This window comes from Ostrea edulis, chromosome 6, assembly GCF_947568905.1.
Source record: "Ostrea edulis chromosome 6, xbOstEdul1.1, whole genome shotgun sequence".
Taxonomy (NCBI): domain Eukaryota; kingdom Metazoa; phylum Mollusca; class Bivalvia; order Ostreida; family Ostreidae; genus Ostrea; species Ostrea edulis.
Window position 1 is genome coordinate 51,115,644 of NC_079169.1, and position 16,581 is coordinate 51,132,224.

General features: G+C 35.2%; 1 protein-coding gene across 1 annotated transcript; it reads left to right on the forward strand.

Moving 5' to 3' along the window:
- Positions 1 to 57: 57 nt before the first annotated feature.
- On the forward strand, positions 58 to 14,524 carry LOC125646295 (estradiol 17-beta-dehydrogenase 11-like). Its single transcript, XM_048872526.2, has 6 exons — positions 58 to 276; positions 7,817 to 8,056; positions 8,765 to 8,871; positions 9,135 to 9,272; positions 9,495 to 9,611; positions 14,253 to 14,524. The coding sequence occupies exons 1-6, from the start codon at positions 58 to 60 to the stop codon at positions 14,344 to 14,346; spliced, it is 915 nt and encodes a 304-aa protein (XP_048728483.2). The 3' UTR covers positions 14,347 to 14,524.
- Positions 14,525 to 16,581: the final 2,057 nt, after the last annotated feature.

The window sequence follows — 16,581 nt, forward strand, 5'->3', positions numbered from 1 at the left end:
GTGGAATTATACTAAATCTTCCTTTAAATACTGAAGAGTTCCACGAAACCTACAATCATGGGACTGTTGAACACGGCTGGGAGACTCCTCGCTCTGTTTGTTCTAGCGATTTATTTTTACATTCTAGAAATTTTTAAATTTTTGTCTCCCACCAAGAGAAAGGATGTCCGAAACGAGATCGTGCTGATTACGGGTGCGGGGCACGGAATAGGCCGGGAGATTGCCCTAGAATTTGGCAGATTAGGTGCGCGTGTTGTGATATGGGACATAAACAAGGTAGGGTATTAAAATATCACCCGAGGAAAATGTTTCATCTTCATCACTATTATTCAGTGCATTACATGTTATATACATGTCTCTAGGTTTTTTGTCTCCATGCAAATTGATTGTAAATTGTAAAATAAACAGACGAACTTCGAGGGGCGGATCCAGCTAGGTAAATCAATTTTGAAGGGTAGATCTACTTATAGTTTTCGTTTTCCCCATTGATTGTTAGAGGCGTAATAAAGCCCCCCCCCCCCTTTTTTTTAAAAAAAATATTAACCTGCTTAACATAGATGTATAAGTGCCTGTCAGTATATTTTAAGACATACGAGGTTCTAATGATTGATCAACCGACGAGGTATAAAAAAAAAAGTGAGAAGAGTGGAGTCACTGTGGAAGTTTTAAAATTGATTAGTAGCTCTGTCTCTAAGTCATAAATTATCTAAAGTATTCACGATTGCCATTTTTCAAAATTATATTTATTATAAATTTTAAAACAGTTTTAAATATACTTTCCGAAGTGAATATTCCAGCATATTAACTGAAAAAGATCACATTTTACTAATAGTTGCATTGTATGCTACTCTGTTACAACCAAATGGTTAGTGAATCTCCTGAATGTGGTCGGTGTGTCAAATTTGAACAGAGCTGTTTTCCGGTTTGATCAACCCGTGTCATCTTCCGATAAGTCAGCGAGATGTGTTCTCGTATAACTAATATATAACTAAATATAATCGCAGTCCTTGGTATTATAACAATGGGCATGAGAGAGAGAGAGAGAGAGAGAGAGAGAGAGAGAGAGAGATGGTTGATTGTATATGGTTTAAAACGTCCCTCTTTCATTCATATGGAGGCGTCATCATTGCCGGTGAAACCTCAGGCAACTGCATCGCTTGGGGTCGAATTTACTATAAATATAAATGGGAATTCGACCCCAAGCGATACATATGCCTATGGGTAAAGCCTACTCTTGGCGCTTACGGCCTTTGAGCAGGGAGTGATCATTGTGTCACACCTGTTGTGACACGGGACCTCGGTTTTTATCATTTTATCCAAAGCTAGGATCGCCCCATTTAGTCGCCTCTTACGACAAGCACGTGGTACTGGGGACCAATTCTAACACGGATCCCCACGGGAAAGGATATATAATTTCCCCCTCACAGACACGGGCAGATTTTAATTATTCGTCCTTAATTTCAAGGCCTATCAACATAGAAACTCGTATAAACCCGTCTCTGATAAGGGGTGTATGTTATTGTACATGCATTTATGGCCTTGAGATGGGCGATCATTATTTTATCTATCTGCTTTCTATTGATCGACAAATCTTATAGCTACTATAAATGAAATAGATCGTTAAATGAAAAAGACCGACACATATTATAGCTACTTTAAATGAAATAGACCGACAAAACAGATCGACAAATCTTGTATTAGATAGAATGTTCTATCGTTAAAATGATAATGTCCCACGGACCCGATTTGGCCTGTCCCGAGACACAATTAGATTATTCTAACTAATCTTGTATTAGCTGATAATTTGAATATTGAAATAAAACTTTTTTCCCAACTAGATAGAAGTCCTATCTATTCTTTTATACTGTGTGCATGGTATTATTGTTTATTCTTAAGAGTTTAGACAATTTAAAGCAAACTTTGATGAAATAAAGGTATAATAAGGCGTGTTATATAATGCGAATAAAGATGCGAAAATCAAGTAAAGGCGTTGTGTAATGCACGTTCATCAATGCCGTAATGTGAAGGAAGGACATCTAAAGGTGAACGAAAGTTTAAATGATACCAATTTAAAACCCCGACTTTTTGTCGCGTGCTACTATAGAAAGTGCGCATTTGTATCCAAAATATTATCAGCTGGAGGGGGGAGGGTACTTACACATATTTATAATGTCATAGGTAGATATGTAAAAGTAACCTCTTTTAATCTGTAATATGCATATGTTAAATCCAAACGAAATATTTGATAAGGGTATTTTAAATACAATTTTTTAATTCAAAACCCTATATTAGTCTTATGGATCCTGCGTTAAAAGGGGGGGGGGGGTAGTAGTAGTAGTAGTAGTGCCCTTGGAAAAAGTACTTCATTTTAAAATTACGCCTTAAAATACGCTGTTTTTTTTAATCATTATTATCATTATTATTTTTTGGTTGAACTGATTCTAATAGAAGTACTTTTGATCTTAAGATTACGCCTTAATTAATTTTGTTTTTATTTTTAACTGATTCTAATAGGGTTTGATTTTATCTCATTACTGACAACAGATTAGTATTTTTCGTAAGATTCTTCTTTACATGCATGGACTGAAAGTAACAAAAGTATCAATTTTTGCCATGCTTTTTTATAATTTAATAAATAAATAAATTTAAATTCAAGCAATTTTTAAAATGGACTGTTTCTAAGCTCCAGTTATAGTCAAGTTCAAACCACCAAAGTCGACCTCATATTCATGTGGGTTAAAGTAATATTACATTGTAGCTCTAAATCTGAAAATTTTAATTTGCTGTAAAACTACATGTATGCTATTATGATGGGTTTGTACTAATCTATGGGAAATCTGCTTGAAGTTTCTCTCTCTCTCTCTCTCTCTCTCTCTCTCTCTCTCTCTTCAAGAGAAAAAACTGACAATCGGATTATTTTATTTCTATGATCTATATATTTAACTAACATTCTTTTCGTAAGATAGATAACGATATGTACCTCGTACAAAAAGCAAAAACTAACAAACATTGAAAAAAGAAATATGAAAAGCTTGTGATTGAAACTGTACAAAAGCAATACTATAGCTGGCATTTTAGTGTGGGTTTTTTTTTTTGTTGTTGCAAAATTGTGATTTACTATTTAATGACAGAAAAAAATGAGGTTTATAAACTTTTGTTAAGTTATGTACAAACCCATCATAATAGCATACATGTAGTTTTTACAGCAGTGGTGACGTCTGCATATGAGTAAATATTCTCGAGAAGGGCGTAAAATAATACATGTATTCAATCAATCAATCGTATAAAAAGGAAAATGGGATTACCATTACATATTTTAGACTATGTTTACAGTATTACGATAATTCATAAATGAAATGTACACAAGTTCATACGACTTCTAATCTTTTTAAAATGATAGTTAAACATCAGTATCTGATGGCATGGGGTCTTGAAATCCACAGACATCTAATGTATGGACAGTACTACCCCGCCCGCCCCCTTCTGATTATGATTATTATTATATTTTTTGCGGCGATAATTTCTCCAAAATATGTGGATTCCTTGTCTAACCCATCCCAATTTCGATTTATGTAATCGTTTGACCAAGTCACTTTTCCACTTTTTGTAAGATTTAGAGGTTGGCCTTCTACCGGCATTATCATTACCGGTAGAAGGCCAATCTCTAAAATTTACAAAAAGTGTGAAAGGATTACATAGATTGAAATTTGCATGAGAGAGACAAGGAATACATACATTTTGAAGGAAAAATTATCCCGGAAAAAAAAAAGTCAGAAAAGGAGGAGGTAGTAGCACTTGCCATACTTCAGTTTACTTCTTCAATATCATCCTCTGTTGAAGAACGTTATTCGCTTGCCGTGCATCATTCCTGACTGGTTTAAACTGATATGGTTGAACCACAAAATCGGGCAGTTCGTCAGAAAACCGAAATTAGTCCATAGCCATTAAATGCAGTGAGATATTTTGTTGAACAAAACGGTAGCCTACACTATTTTCATTGCGTTATTTACATCGATGGGTCATTGTGACGTCACGAACACACAGAATCAAGAACGATAAGCGGGTAACAAATTCATTCTATGTACAAGTTTCTTATCAATCCAAAGACAATAATTTTTTATTAAACGCTATTTGACCTTCATTCATACCCATCTTTATGTTTTTAAAGTAAAATACCACTGTTAGAAATCGTTTCATATGACCTTTAAAGGGAGCCGCATCTGTTGTTGACTGATCACAGTCCTGAGTGGATTCAATATTTGGCGACCGAGGGCGTTTGGAAACGCGATGATGGTTTGAGCCCTCTAATTAAGCAGAATATCAGTGAGATTGTATTCCCAGATTAGTATCCACCCATATTTTGTTACTTCACCCCCATACATTGAAATAACCTGTGTTCATGACTGTCATTGCTTGATTTAAAATCGAATTATTTTGGTTAATTTTGTCAATGCACGTCTTTTAAACTTATTTTCAAAAATGTTTGAATCAAGACGTAAGTTATAATTGGTTTTTTCATATACATATGTATTTCAATAACTTAATTTCATCGATCTTTCGTCGTGCAACACCTATAGGTTAATTAACATGAGACGTGCAGCACCTTCTTTACTTTATTTAGTCAAAACATGCAGTTTTAGTAGAAAGCAATCTGAAAAAAAAAAATGAAAATCCCTACAGATCTTGAACCCTCGATCTGTTCAGCAAACAACGTGCTAACCTACTGAGCTAGGCTATAATATTAGAAAAGAATAAACAATTATATTTTCATCCATGTATTAAGGTATTCAATGTATAATGACCATATTTCATATCTAATAAATGGATGGTGGAATATTTGTAATCATGGTATCATTTTGAAGGGTTCATCAAATACAAATAATCCACCATAGGAATTTTCAAAATTTTGTTTACTGCTTAATTCATTTCACCTAGAATTTAACATTGAAGTATATGGGAAAAGCATATTTTATTACAATATTTTAAAAACAAATTATATTTTCATAATTATCTCTTGGTAGAAAGTTACATACACTTTCTTTTTATGAAAATATGAAATAAAATTAATCATTGACCACACTCATTTTTAGAAAATTAGATTTTTCTTATTTATACAAAGGGCAGACAACTCTTCCAAAAAGTCTTAAGTGCAAAAAGGTCAGCTTCTAATCATTTACCAGTCATGTGAATTTCATCTGCTTCACTTTCATCATTATTTAACAATAAACTTTTATGTTAATCTAAATCCTTCAAAATTGTTCATTATCCTTTCATTATACATGGAATACCTTAAAAGGAAGTCGGCTATTTTCGTTACTCCAGGCACGTATAATCTCGTATTTCAGGGGGGGGGGGGTGTCCGGAAGAAAAGTGGGTATTAGGAATCAGATGAAAAGTTTCCTCTGGATTTATGAAATAATTAATGTGTGCAGTTTTGGTTTCAGTTCACATTCAAAGGATTCGTCTGCCTTGTTGAGAATTTTTGAAAGGCATATGTGCCATATTTAAAAATAGTAATTTGTCAATATGTGATAAATTATAAAATTATTAAGTTTTGACAATTTCTACAAATTATATACTGGTATTAAAGGAGTACTGGTCTATGAAATGTAAGGGGAAAACGGCGAATTTCTAATGCATATTTATAAAGGAGTAACGTTAACGATGGATTTGCGCAAGCGCTCAAGAAAAATATTAAAAACATCACGGGAGAAGAGGATTTAATTTGCCGTTTTCAAGTTTTTGTTAAACATGAAATTAACTCCCCTTCCATTGCTTAAAGTGGTTGTTCTGCAGGCCATCAACGCTTTCATCGCCAGCTTGCGACGTCACGTGATCTTGAATTTTTCGAAATGCCCCATTTCACTATAACTGTAAAAGTACCAACAAAACACCCAAAATTGTAATATTTAGAAATGGTGGAAGTATAAAGTTAGAGAAACACAAAAATGTAGATGTTGTGAATTAATTTAATTATTTAGGAATGTTAACACAACGGCAAATCTTTATCCACGCAGAAACTTTGTGCAACACAGGGTAACAAAGCAATGTTCACTATCTCTAGCAAAATGAAAGATTTAAATTTTGTTGTTTAGACCAAACTTAATGCATTTAATACTTATGTTAAAACTGTTAAACAATCGTGCAGAAACATAGGATTTTCATAAAGGTCAAGAAGTTGAAAAGGGTACACATTAATTTTTTGTAAGAGAGTGCTTGATGTAAAGAAAAGTACATGCGATACATGTAATGTAGATTATCATGATTTAGGTAGAATCCCACTTGAAATGGATAGCAAGCGTAAAATCTTTAAGTATTGGTTAAAAATCCGAAAGAGTAAGAATTGTACAATAAGAGCATGTTACCAAGATATGACAGAGACCAATGATGCCTGGATTATGTCTGACTCAATTATATCATAGTAACCAGAAGGATAATGTGATTCTAGGAACAATGATAGAATGCGTGATGTTTATAAAAGAGAGTTATTACTGAAATATGTGAATCACCAAAATTCATGTTATATAAAAACCCGGTTGTAGAAAATGTGATCTATGCGAATAAGATCTGAGTTAAATTGCATAATTTGTATAACGTGTATTAAATTCCTACGATAAATATATCCAAATATTACGGCATAATCCCTGAGCTCTTGAGCACAACTACACAGTATGCTACAACTAAGTACATGTATTTACTGGTTCAATACTGATCCCACTGGTGCAAACATTTTACACATCTATTACTGAACTCTATCCAGTTGAATTTTTTTGGTGTCAATTCAAATTTTGAAAGGGTTTGGCTGGGACTCTTTTAAGTAATCATTTTCTTTAATCATTCTTTGGAAATATATATGTCATGATTCAGAATTCTCTCTATATAAGATGAGCATCGTGTGAACTTTATTGTAAGAAATTATAATCTGCATATAATCTACAGATAACATAAACTTGATTTCAGTAATGTTTTTGACGTATATCAAATATAAAAGTGGACCAAGTACCCCATATACCTGTATTTGTATGTTTTACAGAAGAAAATAAGTTTCTGCATACATACATGTAAAATGTATAACGTACATAAAACTCGATAGAAAACACTTGCTTTTATTCCTACGGTAATATGCAATTAAGGTAGTACTCTACATCGTCATAATGGCTGACTTCCTTTAAAAACATGGATGAAAAAATCGATATCAGCAATATTTGTCTTTTCCTTTTCCATTAAAATACCTAGCCGAGTAGCTCAGTAGGTTTGAATACCGACTGCTGAACTGTAGGTCGCAGGTTCGAGTCCAGCAGGGGTTTTAAATTTTTTTCAGATTACCTTCTACTAAAACTGTATTTTTTGACAAAATAAAGTAAATTTGAAAATTTTCAACTTCAAAATATTGTTGTACATATCCTCCACTTTTCATCTACATCAAATTTCTCTGATGTAGCATACCTCCTTAATAAAGCATGGCTAGAAAATGATATTAGTGTTAGAATTTATTACGCAGAATATTTCAGAATTTCTCTCTCCGCCGTGAAATCTCTCCAGACTTTCTGTTTACAGAATATAGACCCTGGATATTTGTAAACTTGTCTTACAGTGTCAGATCTAGAAGATGGGTTACGGAGTTGCTACATGTACTTCCCGAAAATTGATCGCAAATCTTTAACAAAATCAAATATATAATATTTTCCTTTCACTTTTGGTCTGCAACTCCCATTCATGGGCCGACAAGGTTTCATCTTCGGTCGCAGCTCCAACGATTTTCTAGATCAACGCCTGTAAACAATATCTGGAGGTATAGCCTGAACATTAATTTCAGAGAACGAATGACGCCACCGCGGAGGAAATCAAGCGGAACGGCGGCACGGCATATGCCTATGTGTGTGATCTTACGAAAACGGACGATATTCGGACGACGGCAGACAAAGTCCGGAGGGAAATCGGTGATCCATATATCCTGGTCAACAACGCCGGGATTCTGACTGGTGGAGAGCTACTTAAACTTAAGGAGGCTCATGTCCGGCGCACGTTTGAAATCAATACACTATCTCACTTCTGGGTAAGATGCAGTGTATATTACGTAACTTTATTATTTTCACAAGTAATGAACATTTTAAATGTTAAAAAAGATACTTGAAATACGGAACTTTCAAAGTTGACATCGTTACAACTGGTGTTTCGCTAGCAGACAATAGCTATGCGCAGTCCCACAATGACATTCCAATTCACTATTGGTGCTTAGTACCTCGGTGTAAATTAGATGGAAGGAAAAAGGCGCATTTAGACGCGAATCCTTGGATGGAAGGCGTGATGTTTTACTGATATCCTCAAGATATTCACTAGATTTGTTTTCCTCGCCTACTCACATAATTTAATCAAATGCATTTTCTTATAAATGGTTGTAGTGATTCCTTTCTTTGAAAAATAGTATTTTAATACAGTAATTTGATAGCAGTTGAAGAATTCCATGCTTGTTTACTTAGTAGTTATTGTAATCCGGAAGTGACGCGCGATAAAAGTCAGAGTGGACCCGTATCTCGAAAGTCCCGTATTAAACCAACATATTTACAATGTTTTAGAGTAATCACAACTTCTAGAGTTTGGAAGGATGTCCGCCGTTCAACTACCAACTTGGGTCGTTAATAGTGTTTACGTTAATTTTCAGTGTACTTAGTTTCGAACTTCCGCTAATTGCTTGGCGTACCACTGGCATGAAAAAGTATTACCCCTTGTTTTTATAAAATAATGTACTTTCCCGTTTTTACAGACATGCCAAGAATTTATGCCGGCCATGCTGACGGACAACAGAGGCCACATCGTAACCATTGCGTCCATGTCCGCCAAATCGGGCACGGCATTCCTCGTAGACTACAGGTGCGTGGATTGATGCATGGTTCAAAAGTACATTAAAATTGAACAAGAAATGCATCACTTCAATATCTTTTTTTGTTTGAATATTCATATTTGGATTTGTTGGAATTGTAGATGATATTGTGGTGATTTTCGGAAAACTTGATTTACCGTTCATAGTTTGGCAGGATAAACATAAGCTTTTTATCGGATTCTATTGGGATCCAGTCACATTCCAGCAGTTAAGTTTAGAAAGAGCTGGTTTTGTCTTTTTTCTTGGTGTGTAGCTCCTCTAAGTATGCTGCTTACGGTTTTGCGGAGGCGTTAAATGAAGAACTCAGCATTATGGGTAAAAACGGTGTGCAGACGACCACCGTGTGCCCGATGTTTGTTGACACGGGCCTTGTGAAGCAGCCAAAAGATAAGTAAGACATTGTCGTGAAGAAAATAACTCAATGTCCTGATGACTGACGATTTATGCCCGAAATTATATTTTGTTTAACATCTTTTTATTTTTCTTACTCCTGTTGCAATATACAAAATAATGTACTGTAGAGATCATCTGTTTTTCATTTTAAAAGAACATTTTTTTTCGAATTTGAAAACTTCACAGTTTTAACCGTATTAATTGCTGGATTTGTTCACAGAATTGGTAGGATTTTGACGCCAAGGGAAGTGGCTCTAGCCACGGTCGAGGGAACATTGACCAATGAAGAAATAGTTTATGTCCCAGGAACGATGAAGTTCCAGATGGCGCTCTCTGCGTAAGTGACGTTTTACTTGAAAATTGTATGATTATTCATGAATGTCAGTCATCCGAATCTGTGCCATAGATTACGCGCTGTGTCTCTTTGGATTTGTTGTGTTAATATGAAGGTCGTGGAGCTTTCATTGTTAGATGTGTTTTTAGCTCTTCTGAGCCAAAGGCTCAAAGAGCTAATGCTATGGCCATTTGTGCGGTGTGCGTAAACTTTTTAGAAAAAGGGCTATAACTCAAGAACCCCTTGGCCAATTTTTTTCAAATTTGTTACAGGGTATCATTGGCCCAAGGGCTTTCATACATACTAAATAGAGGGATGTGACCCTTTAACAAGGGGAGATAATCAGGAAAATACAAAAAAAATAGTGGTTGCTAAAAAATCTTCTTCTCAAGAACCACAGGGCAGATTATCACCAAACTTACACATAAGGATGAGGATATGTTGTAGATTAAAAATTGTTCAAGGCATTACCCTGGGGCAAAGGGCGTGGTCTCAAGGTCACTTCAAAGTTGACCTAAATTTAAATTTTTTTTAAATTCCTTAAATCTTAGATATTTTAGTCATTATAAGGACTAGGATCATCAAATTTTGACAGTTGATGCATCTTAGGACCTTGTGTCAAGTTGTCTCAAAAGTAGGTCACGGTGACCTACTTTTTGAATTTTGCAGGTATTTATTTTAAAATTAATTTTGATGCATATCTTGGACACTTTGAAGCCTATGATCATCAAAACTTGTCAGTTGGTGGATCATGGGACCTTGAAATGCGTCAACTGAAAAATAGGTCACCATGACCTACTTTCTGAATTTTATGGCTTATCATTTATAGATATATTTTAAGTTGTTATTTCAAATACCGAGAGGTTTAGAATCATCAAATCTTGTAAGTTGATGCATCTTGAGGCCTTGAAACATATTTATAAAAAAGTAGGTCACAGTGACCTACTTTTTGAATTTTGCAGATATTCAAATTTCACATTTTCAATTTTAGATGCATATTTTGGGCACTGTAAAACCTAGGATCATCAAACTTTGTCAGTTGATGAGTCTTCAGTCTTCGGTTTGTGTCGACCAAAAAGTAGGTCACCGTGACCTACTTTTGGTATTTGACAGCTAAATTACTATATTTCAGACACTATTTGACCTACAATCATCAAACTTTGTCAGTTGATGCATCTTGAGTCTTCGGAGTGTATTGACCAAAAAGTAGGTCACTGTGACCTACTTTTGGCATTTGACAGTTATATTTATATATTTCAGTCACTAATTGACCTACAATCATCAAACTTTGACAGTTGATGCATCTTGAGTCAACGGAGTGTGTCGACCAAAAAGTAGGTCACCTTGAACTACTTTTGGAATTTGACGGCTATATTTATATATTTCAAATACGATTTGACCTACAGTCATCAAACTTTGTCAGTTGATGGGTCTTGCATGTTCGAAGGGTTTCGACCAAAAAGTAGGTCAACTTGACCTACTTTTGGAATTGGACACCTATATTTATATATTTCAGATACTATTTGACCTACAGTCATCAAACTTTGTCAGTTGATGCGTCTTGCATGTTCAAAGGGTGTTGACAAAAAGTAGGTCACCTTGACCTACTTTTGGAATTGGACGGCTATATTTATATAATTCAGATACTATTTGACCTACAGTCATCAAACTTTGTCAGTTGATGTTTCTTGCATGTTCGGAGTTTGCTGACCAAAAAGTAGGTCACCATGACCTACGATTGGAATTTAACAGCTATATTTCAATATTCAGATACTAATTGGCTTAAAATCATCAAACTTTGTCAGTTGATATTTCTTGGGTTCTCAAAATGTGTAGACCAAAAAGTAGGTCACATTGACCTACTTTTTTTGAATTCTTAGGATTTAACTAAAGATTTAGAATACTAAGAGGCTAAGAATAGAAATGGTGGGGTTGTACAATTTATCAGAAGAGCGATTCTAGGCCCTTGGGCCTCTTGTTTACATCTGCGTTTGTGATGGAGTCGTCTTGTGTGCAGTCAAATGTGATATATCCCGGGTTCACTTGGTGCATGGAGTTAAAAAGTTGATATTCACTAATATGTGAGAGCAAAAAGATCTTACCGTGTTCGCTTCCTAATGTGAACTATCGGGTTTTCTAACACAGTAAGATATGATCAGTTATGACGGAGGGGGATTCAATAAAAATGGTTTTCATTTTGAGTTTTAAGAAAAACGATTTCAGTTCATGTCACCTAATGGTTTTTAGCTCACCTGAGCTAAAAGCTCAAGTGAGCTTTTCTGATCACCCGTATTCCGGCGTCCGTCCGTCTGTAAACTTTTAACATTTTTAACTTCTTCTCAAAAACCACTGGGCCAATTCAACCAAAGTTGGCACAAAGCATCCTTAGGTAAAGGGAATTCTAAATTGTTAAAATAAAGGGCCAGGCCACCTTCCAAGGGGAGATAATCAAGAAAAGGTAAAAATAGGGTAGGGTCATTAAAAAATCTTCTTCTCAAGAACCACTGGGCTAGAAAAGATGAAATTTATAGATAAGCTTTATTAGGTAGTGCAGATTCTAAATTGATAAAATCATGACCCCCGGGGGTCGGATGGGTCCACAATAGGGGATCAAAGTTTTACATACAAATATATAGGAAAAATCTTTAAAAATCTTCTTCTCAAGAACCACTGAGCCAGAAAAGCTGAGATTTACATGAAAGCTTCCTGATATAGTGCAGATTCTAAATTGTTAAAATCCTGGCCCCCGGGGTCGGATGGGGCCACAATAGGGGATCAAAGTTTTATATACAAATATATAGGAAAAATCTTTAAAAATCGTCTTCTCAAGAACCACTGAGCCAGAAAAGCTGAGATTTATATGAAAGCTTCCTGATATAGTGCAGATTCTAAATTGTTAAAATCTTGGCCCCCGGGGGTCGGATGGGGCCACAATAGGGGATCAAAGTTTTACATACAAATATATAGGAAAAATCTTTAAAAATCTTCTTCTCAAGAACCACTGTGCCAGAAAAAATGACATTTATATGAAAGCTTCCTGATATAGTGCAGATTCTAAATTGTTAAAATCCTGGCCCCCGGGGGTCGGATGGGGCCACAAGGGGGGATCAAAGTTTTACATACAAATATATAGGAAAAATCTTTAAAAATATTCTTCTCAAGAACCACTAAGCCAGAAAAGCTGATATTTACATGAAAGCTTTCTGACATAGTGCAGATTCAAGTTTGTTCAAATCATGGCCCCTGGGGGTTGGATGGGGCTACAATAGGGGATCAAAGTTTTACATACAAATATATAGGGATATTCTTTAAGAATCTTCTTCTCAAGAACCACTGAGCCAGAAAAGCTGATATTCACATGAACAGCTTCCTAACATAGAGCAGAGTTAAGTTTGTTCAAATCATGGCCCCCTGTTGTAGGATGGGGCCACAATAGGGGATCAAAGTTTTACATACAAATATATAGGAAAAATCTTTAAAAATCTTCTTCTCAAGAACCACTGAGCCAGAAAAGCTGATATTTACATGAAAGCTTTCTGATATAGTGCAGATTTAAGTTTGTTCAAATCATGGCCCCAGGGGGTAGGATGGGGCCACAAGGGGGGATCAAAGTTTTACATACAAATATATAGGAAAAATCTTTAAAAATCTTCTTCTCAAGAACCACTGAGCCAGAAAAGCTGATATTTACATGAAAGCTTTCTGATATAGTGCAGATTCAAGTTTGTTCAAATCATGGCCCCTGGGGGTAGGATGGGGCCACAAGGGGGGATCAAAGTTTTACATACAAATATATAGGAAAAATCTTCAAATATCTTCTCGTCAACCATTGGTCCAAAGAAGTTCACATTTACATGAAAGCTTTCTGACATAGTGTAGATTCAAGTTTGTAAAAACTATGGCCTCCAGGGGTAGGTTGGGGCCATAATAAGGACTACGGTTTTACATGCAAATATATATAGAAAGTCTTCTGATATGGACCAAGGTGACTCAGGTGAGCGATGTGGCCCATGGACCTCTTGTTTTTCTTTCTTTTAATATTTTTTGTTGTTGATTCTTTGATCATTGAGATTATTTTAAGATCGATACAAAACATGATCAGGGGTTGTATGCCATGCCGAGCTGCAGGCTGTTTCACTTTTTCGAGACGATAACTAGGCTAGATAAAAAAAATTACAGGTCTGTTCCCTCGATCGTAACTAATTACCTAACTTATCAATTCATTGTTTTCAAATCTTGAAGAATTTAACAACACCCGTGTCACTTCCATCAATATTTGGGGAATTCTGTCACCCCGATCCAGTTCCTATGCACATTACGTCACGCGGCGTAGGAACAGCAAGCTACTAAAGGATATGAATATGTTATCGTATGGGTGATATCCACTGCATGAAGGGGTAAATATGTGATTAGAAATTACATAGCCGGCCGCTTACGCGGATTCTGAATGTTTTCTGCGATGCTAGCTATCTACATCACCCGATAAAACAACAAAGAAAGCATTTCACTGTTTAGCAGTATGTTTACTGCTTTACTTATTACATTTTTAACCTGTGTTAAGTACGACTTCATTCATTAACACGAGTAAATAGTAAATATCGTTCTACTTGATATGTCTGATGTTTTTGGTATGTATGTTTTCAGTTTCTTTCCCCATGCCATGATTAAGTACACCAAAAAGGCGTCCGGAACTGGCATCGAACCACAGTACGACCCAACCACTTTCAAGACCGACTAACCAATCGCCTGCTGGATAGATTCAAATTATATCAAACTATTGTGATGTTACTTTTTAATGTTTTAATTTATTACACGGACACTCGTCGAGATAATGTTTACCAATGGTACTGAATTTGTGATTGAGTAGATTCATGTGTAAAGTTAAGTCCTAGTATTAAAGTGAATGTGACATGTAATTTGCTGGTCTTTCTTGTAAGCCTGCACGGGTATATAGTTATGTCAATCCACAATTTTGATAAACTTGGTCAGTTATGAATTATAAATGTCTGAATGACACAAATGCTGCCGCTGGTAGTCATTGTGAGTAATGAATTAAATGTGTCCGAATGACTTAATTAGTCCGGCTGTTAAGCAATACGAGTATATATGTATTATGAGTAAGATACAAGCGCTATATAGACAAAATTGGAATTTATACAAAAGTTATAGAAGCTGAATACCGTCGACAGGGAATGCTTACTCCTCATAGACACATAATCCTACCTCAGGTGTGCCCAGGGGTCCGTGTTTGTATCCTCCTCCTAGACACTGGTATATCTAGGGATCCGTGTTTGCCCAACTCTCTATTTTAGAGTATGAAATTGATCTCTGTTCGTTATCTTCTCCTTAAAAAACACACCCAAAAACATGCGATACTTTCTATTATCTTTTGAAGTTTAGGCCATCAATATATATCTAAAGATTTAAGAACCCATATAGACATACGACTACAAATTCGCACAGCACATTCAGACTATTTTCGCCATCAAGTACAAGAGCACTTTCTGACAATTTTTACAAATAGAAACCAATTCCTTATGATTTAGATTTATTCTAGAAATTCTCATAAAACATAATTTATAAAACAAAATTGAAGATGGGAAACGCTGTGAACAAGGCATCAGTTTTGGGATTTTCGTGCACATACTTTTGGCATAACGCTGTAGAAAACCTCTAGAAAGATGTTGGTAATATTACTTGTCAGGTTTGTCACTGATTGTTTACGGGAATATGTCGGCTTCGCTTCGCCTTCTGTGGACTTGAACAACCGACATATTCCTGTAGACAGTCATTAACAAACCTTATAAGTGTTTTATTTTGTCGAGGACCAAACCTTTTTGTATGTCAATAAATATAAGAAAGAAATACAATGGATTCATTTAATATGAACAGTCAACAAGAACTGAACTGAGATCATTTCAACATAGAAACAACAACACATGAACACAATGTGAAACAAAATTAACAATTTAAAAAAAAAATCTCATTTTTCATTTCAATATTCAAGTAGGACAACAACAACCGCTTATTTGTGGTTACTGGTAAAGTTATTTATGATAACAGCAATTGGTAAGAATAAATTTCCTAGGCATTGTCATGTAACATTGAGATATTTAAGATTTTTAACTGAACAAAAATGACTTAAGTTTTAATATTATCAAGAGCCACATAATATATACGTTATTTAATTCACAGAAAAAGAGCCCCGGACATAGCTGATCAGCGCAAATACTTCCCGGTGATATGGTTAGATATTTTAAAATATATATAAATGTGCTCTCATCATGCTGACGATATTATCAAGATGATCATTATTTGTATGAAGTATTTGATCTTTGATTATCATTTTTTCCCCATTGTGTACTGTACTTTCTTTCAAAGATCACAATTATAGATGATGATGGTCTGTAAATTGACATCATGCTAGCAGTAACGAATGCATCATTATTAAGATGGCCAGTGGTCATCTTTTATCTCGCTTTATTTAAAATTTTCCACATGGAGATCTCTTCTTTAGTAAGAAACTCTCTGTGATAATTCTAAACTTCATATTATCTAAACAATGTGATAAAGAAAGGGTTTCGAGATGGATTCTTTTCACTAAATTATACAAAGGCATTTACAAACGGTCAAAGACACAACCGTGAAAATCCTTACACAAGTTGTGTATCAATGTGTTCGTTATAAGGATCATCTGTCGTTGTTTTTATTTCAGTATTATCATCGATTTTCCAACACGCAATATAAAAAAAAGAAATTAAGGAGCAGTGGTCAATAGGAGAAATACGGAAGTTAGGATCAGGACACATATTTACGAACGTTCGTATATGTAAACGTAGATGTAAATCTAGATTCAGCGTATGTTTATGTGTGGGACGGTGTTCATTAACAGTCGCAGTGCCTAGTGGGAGTAAGCAGCCAATGTTGACCGACCACGGCAGTCGCGAGCCCTGTATCTTGATTAGGTAAACTT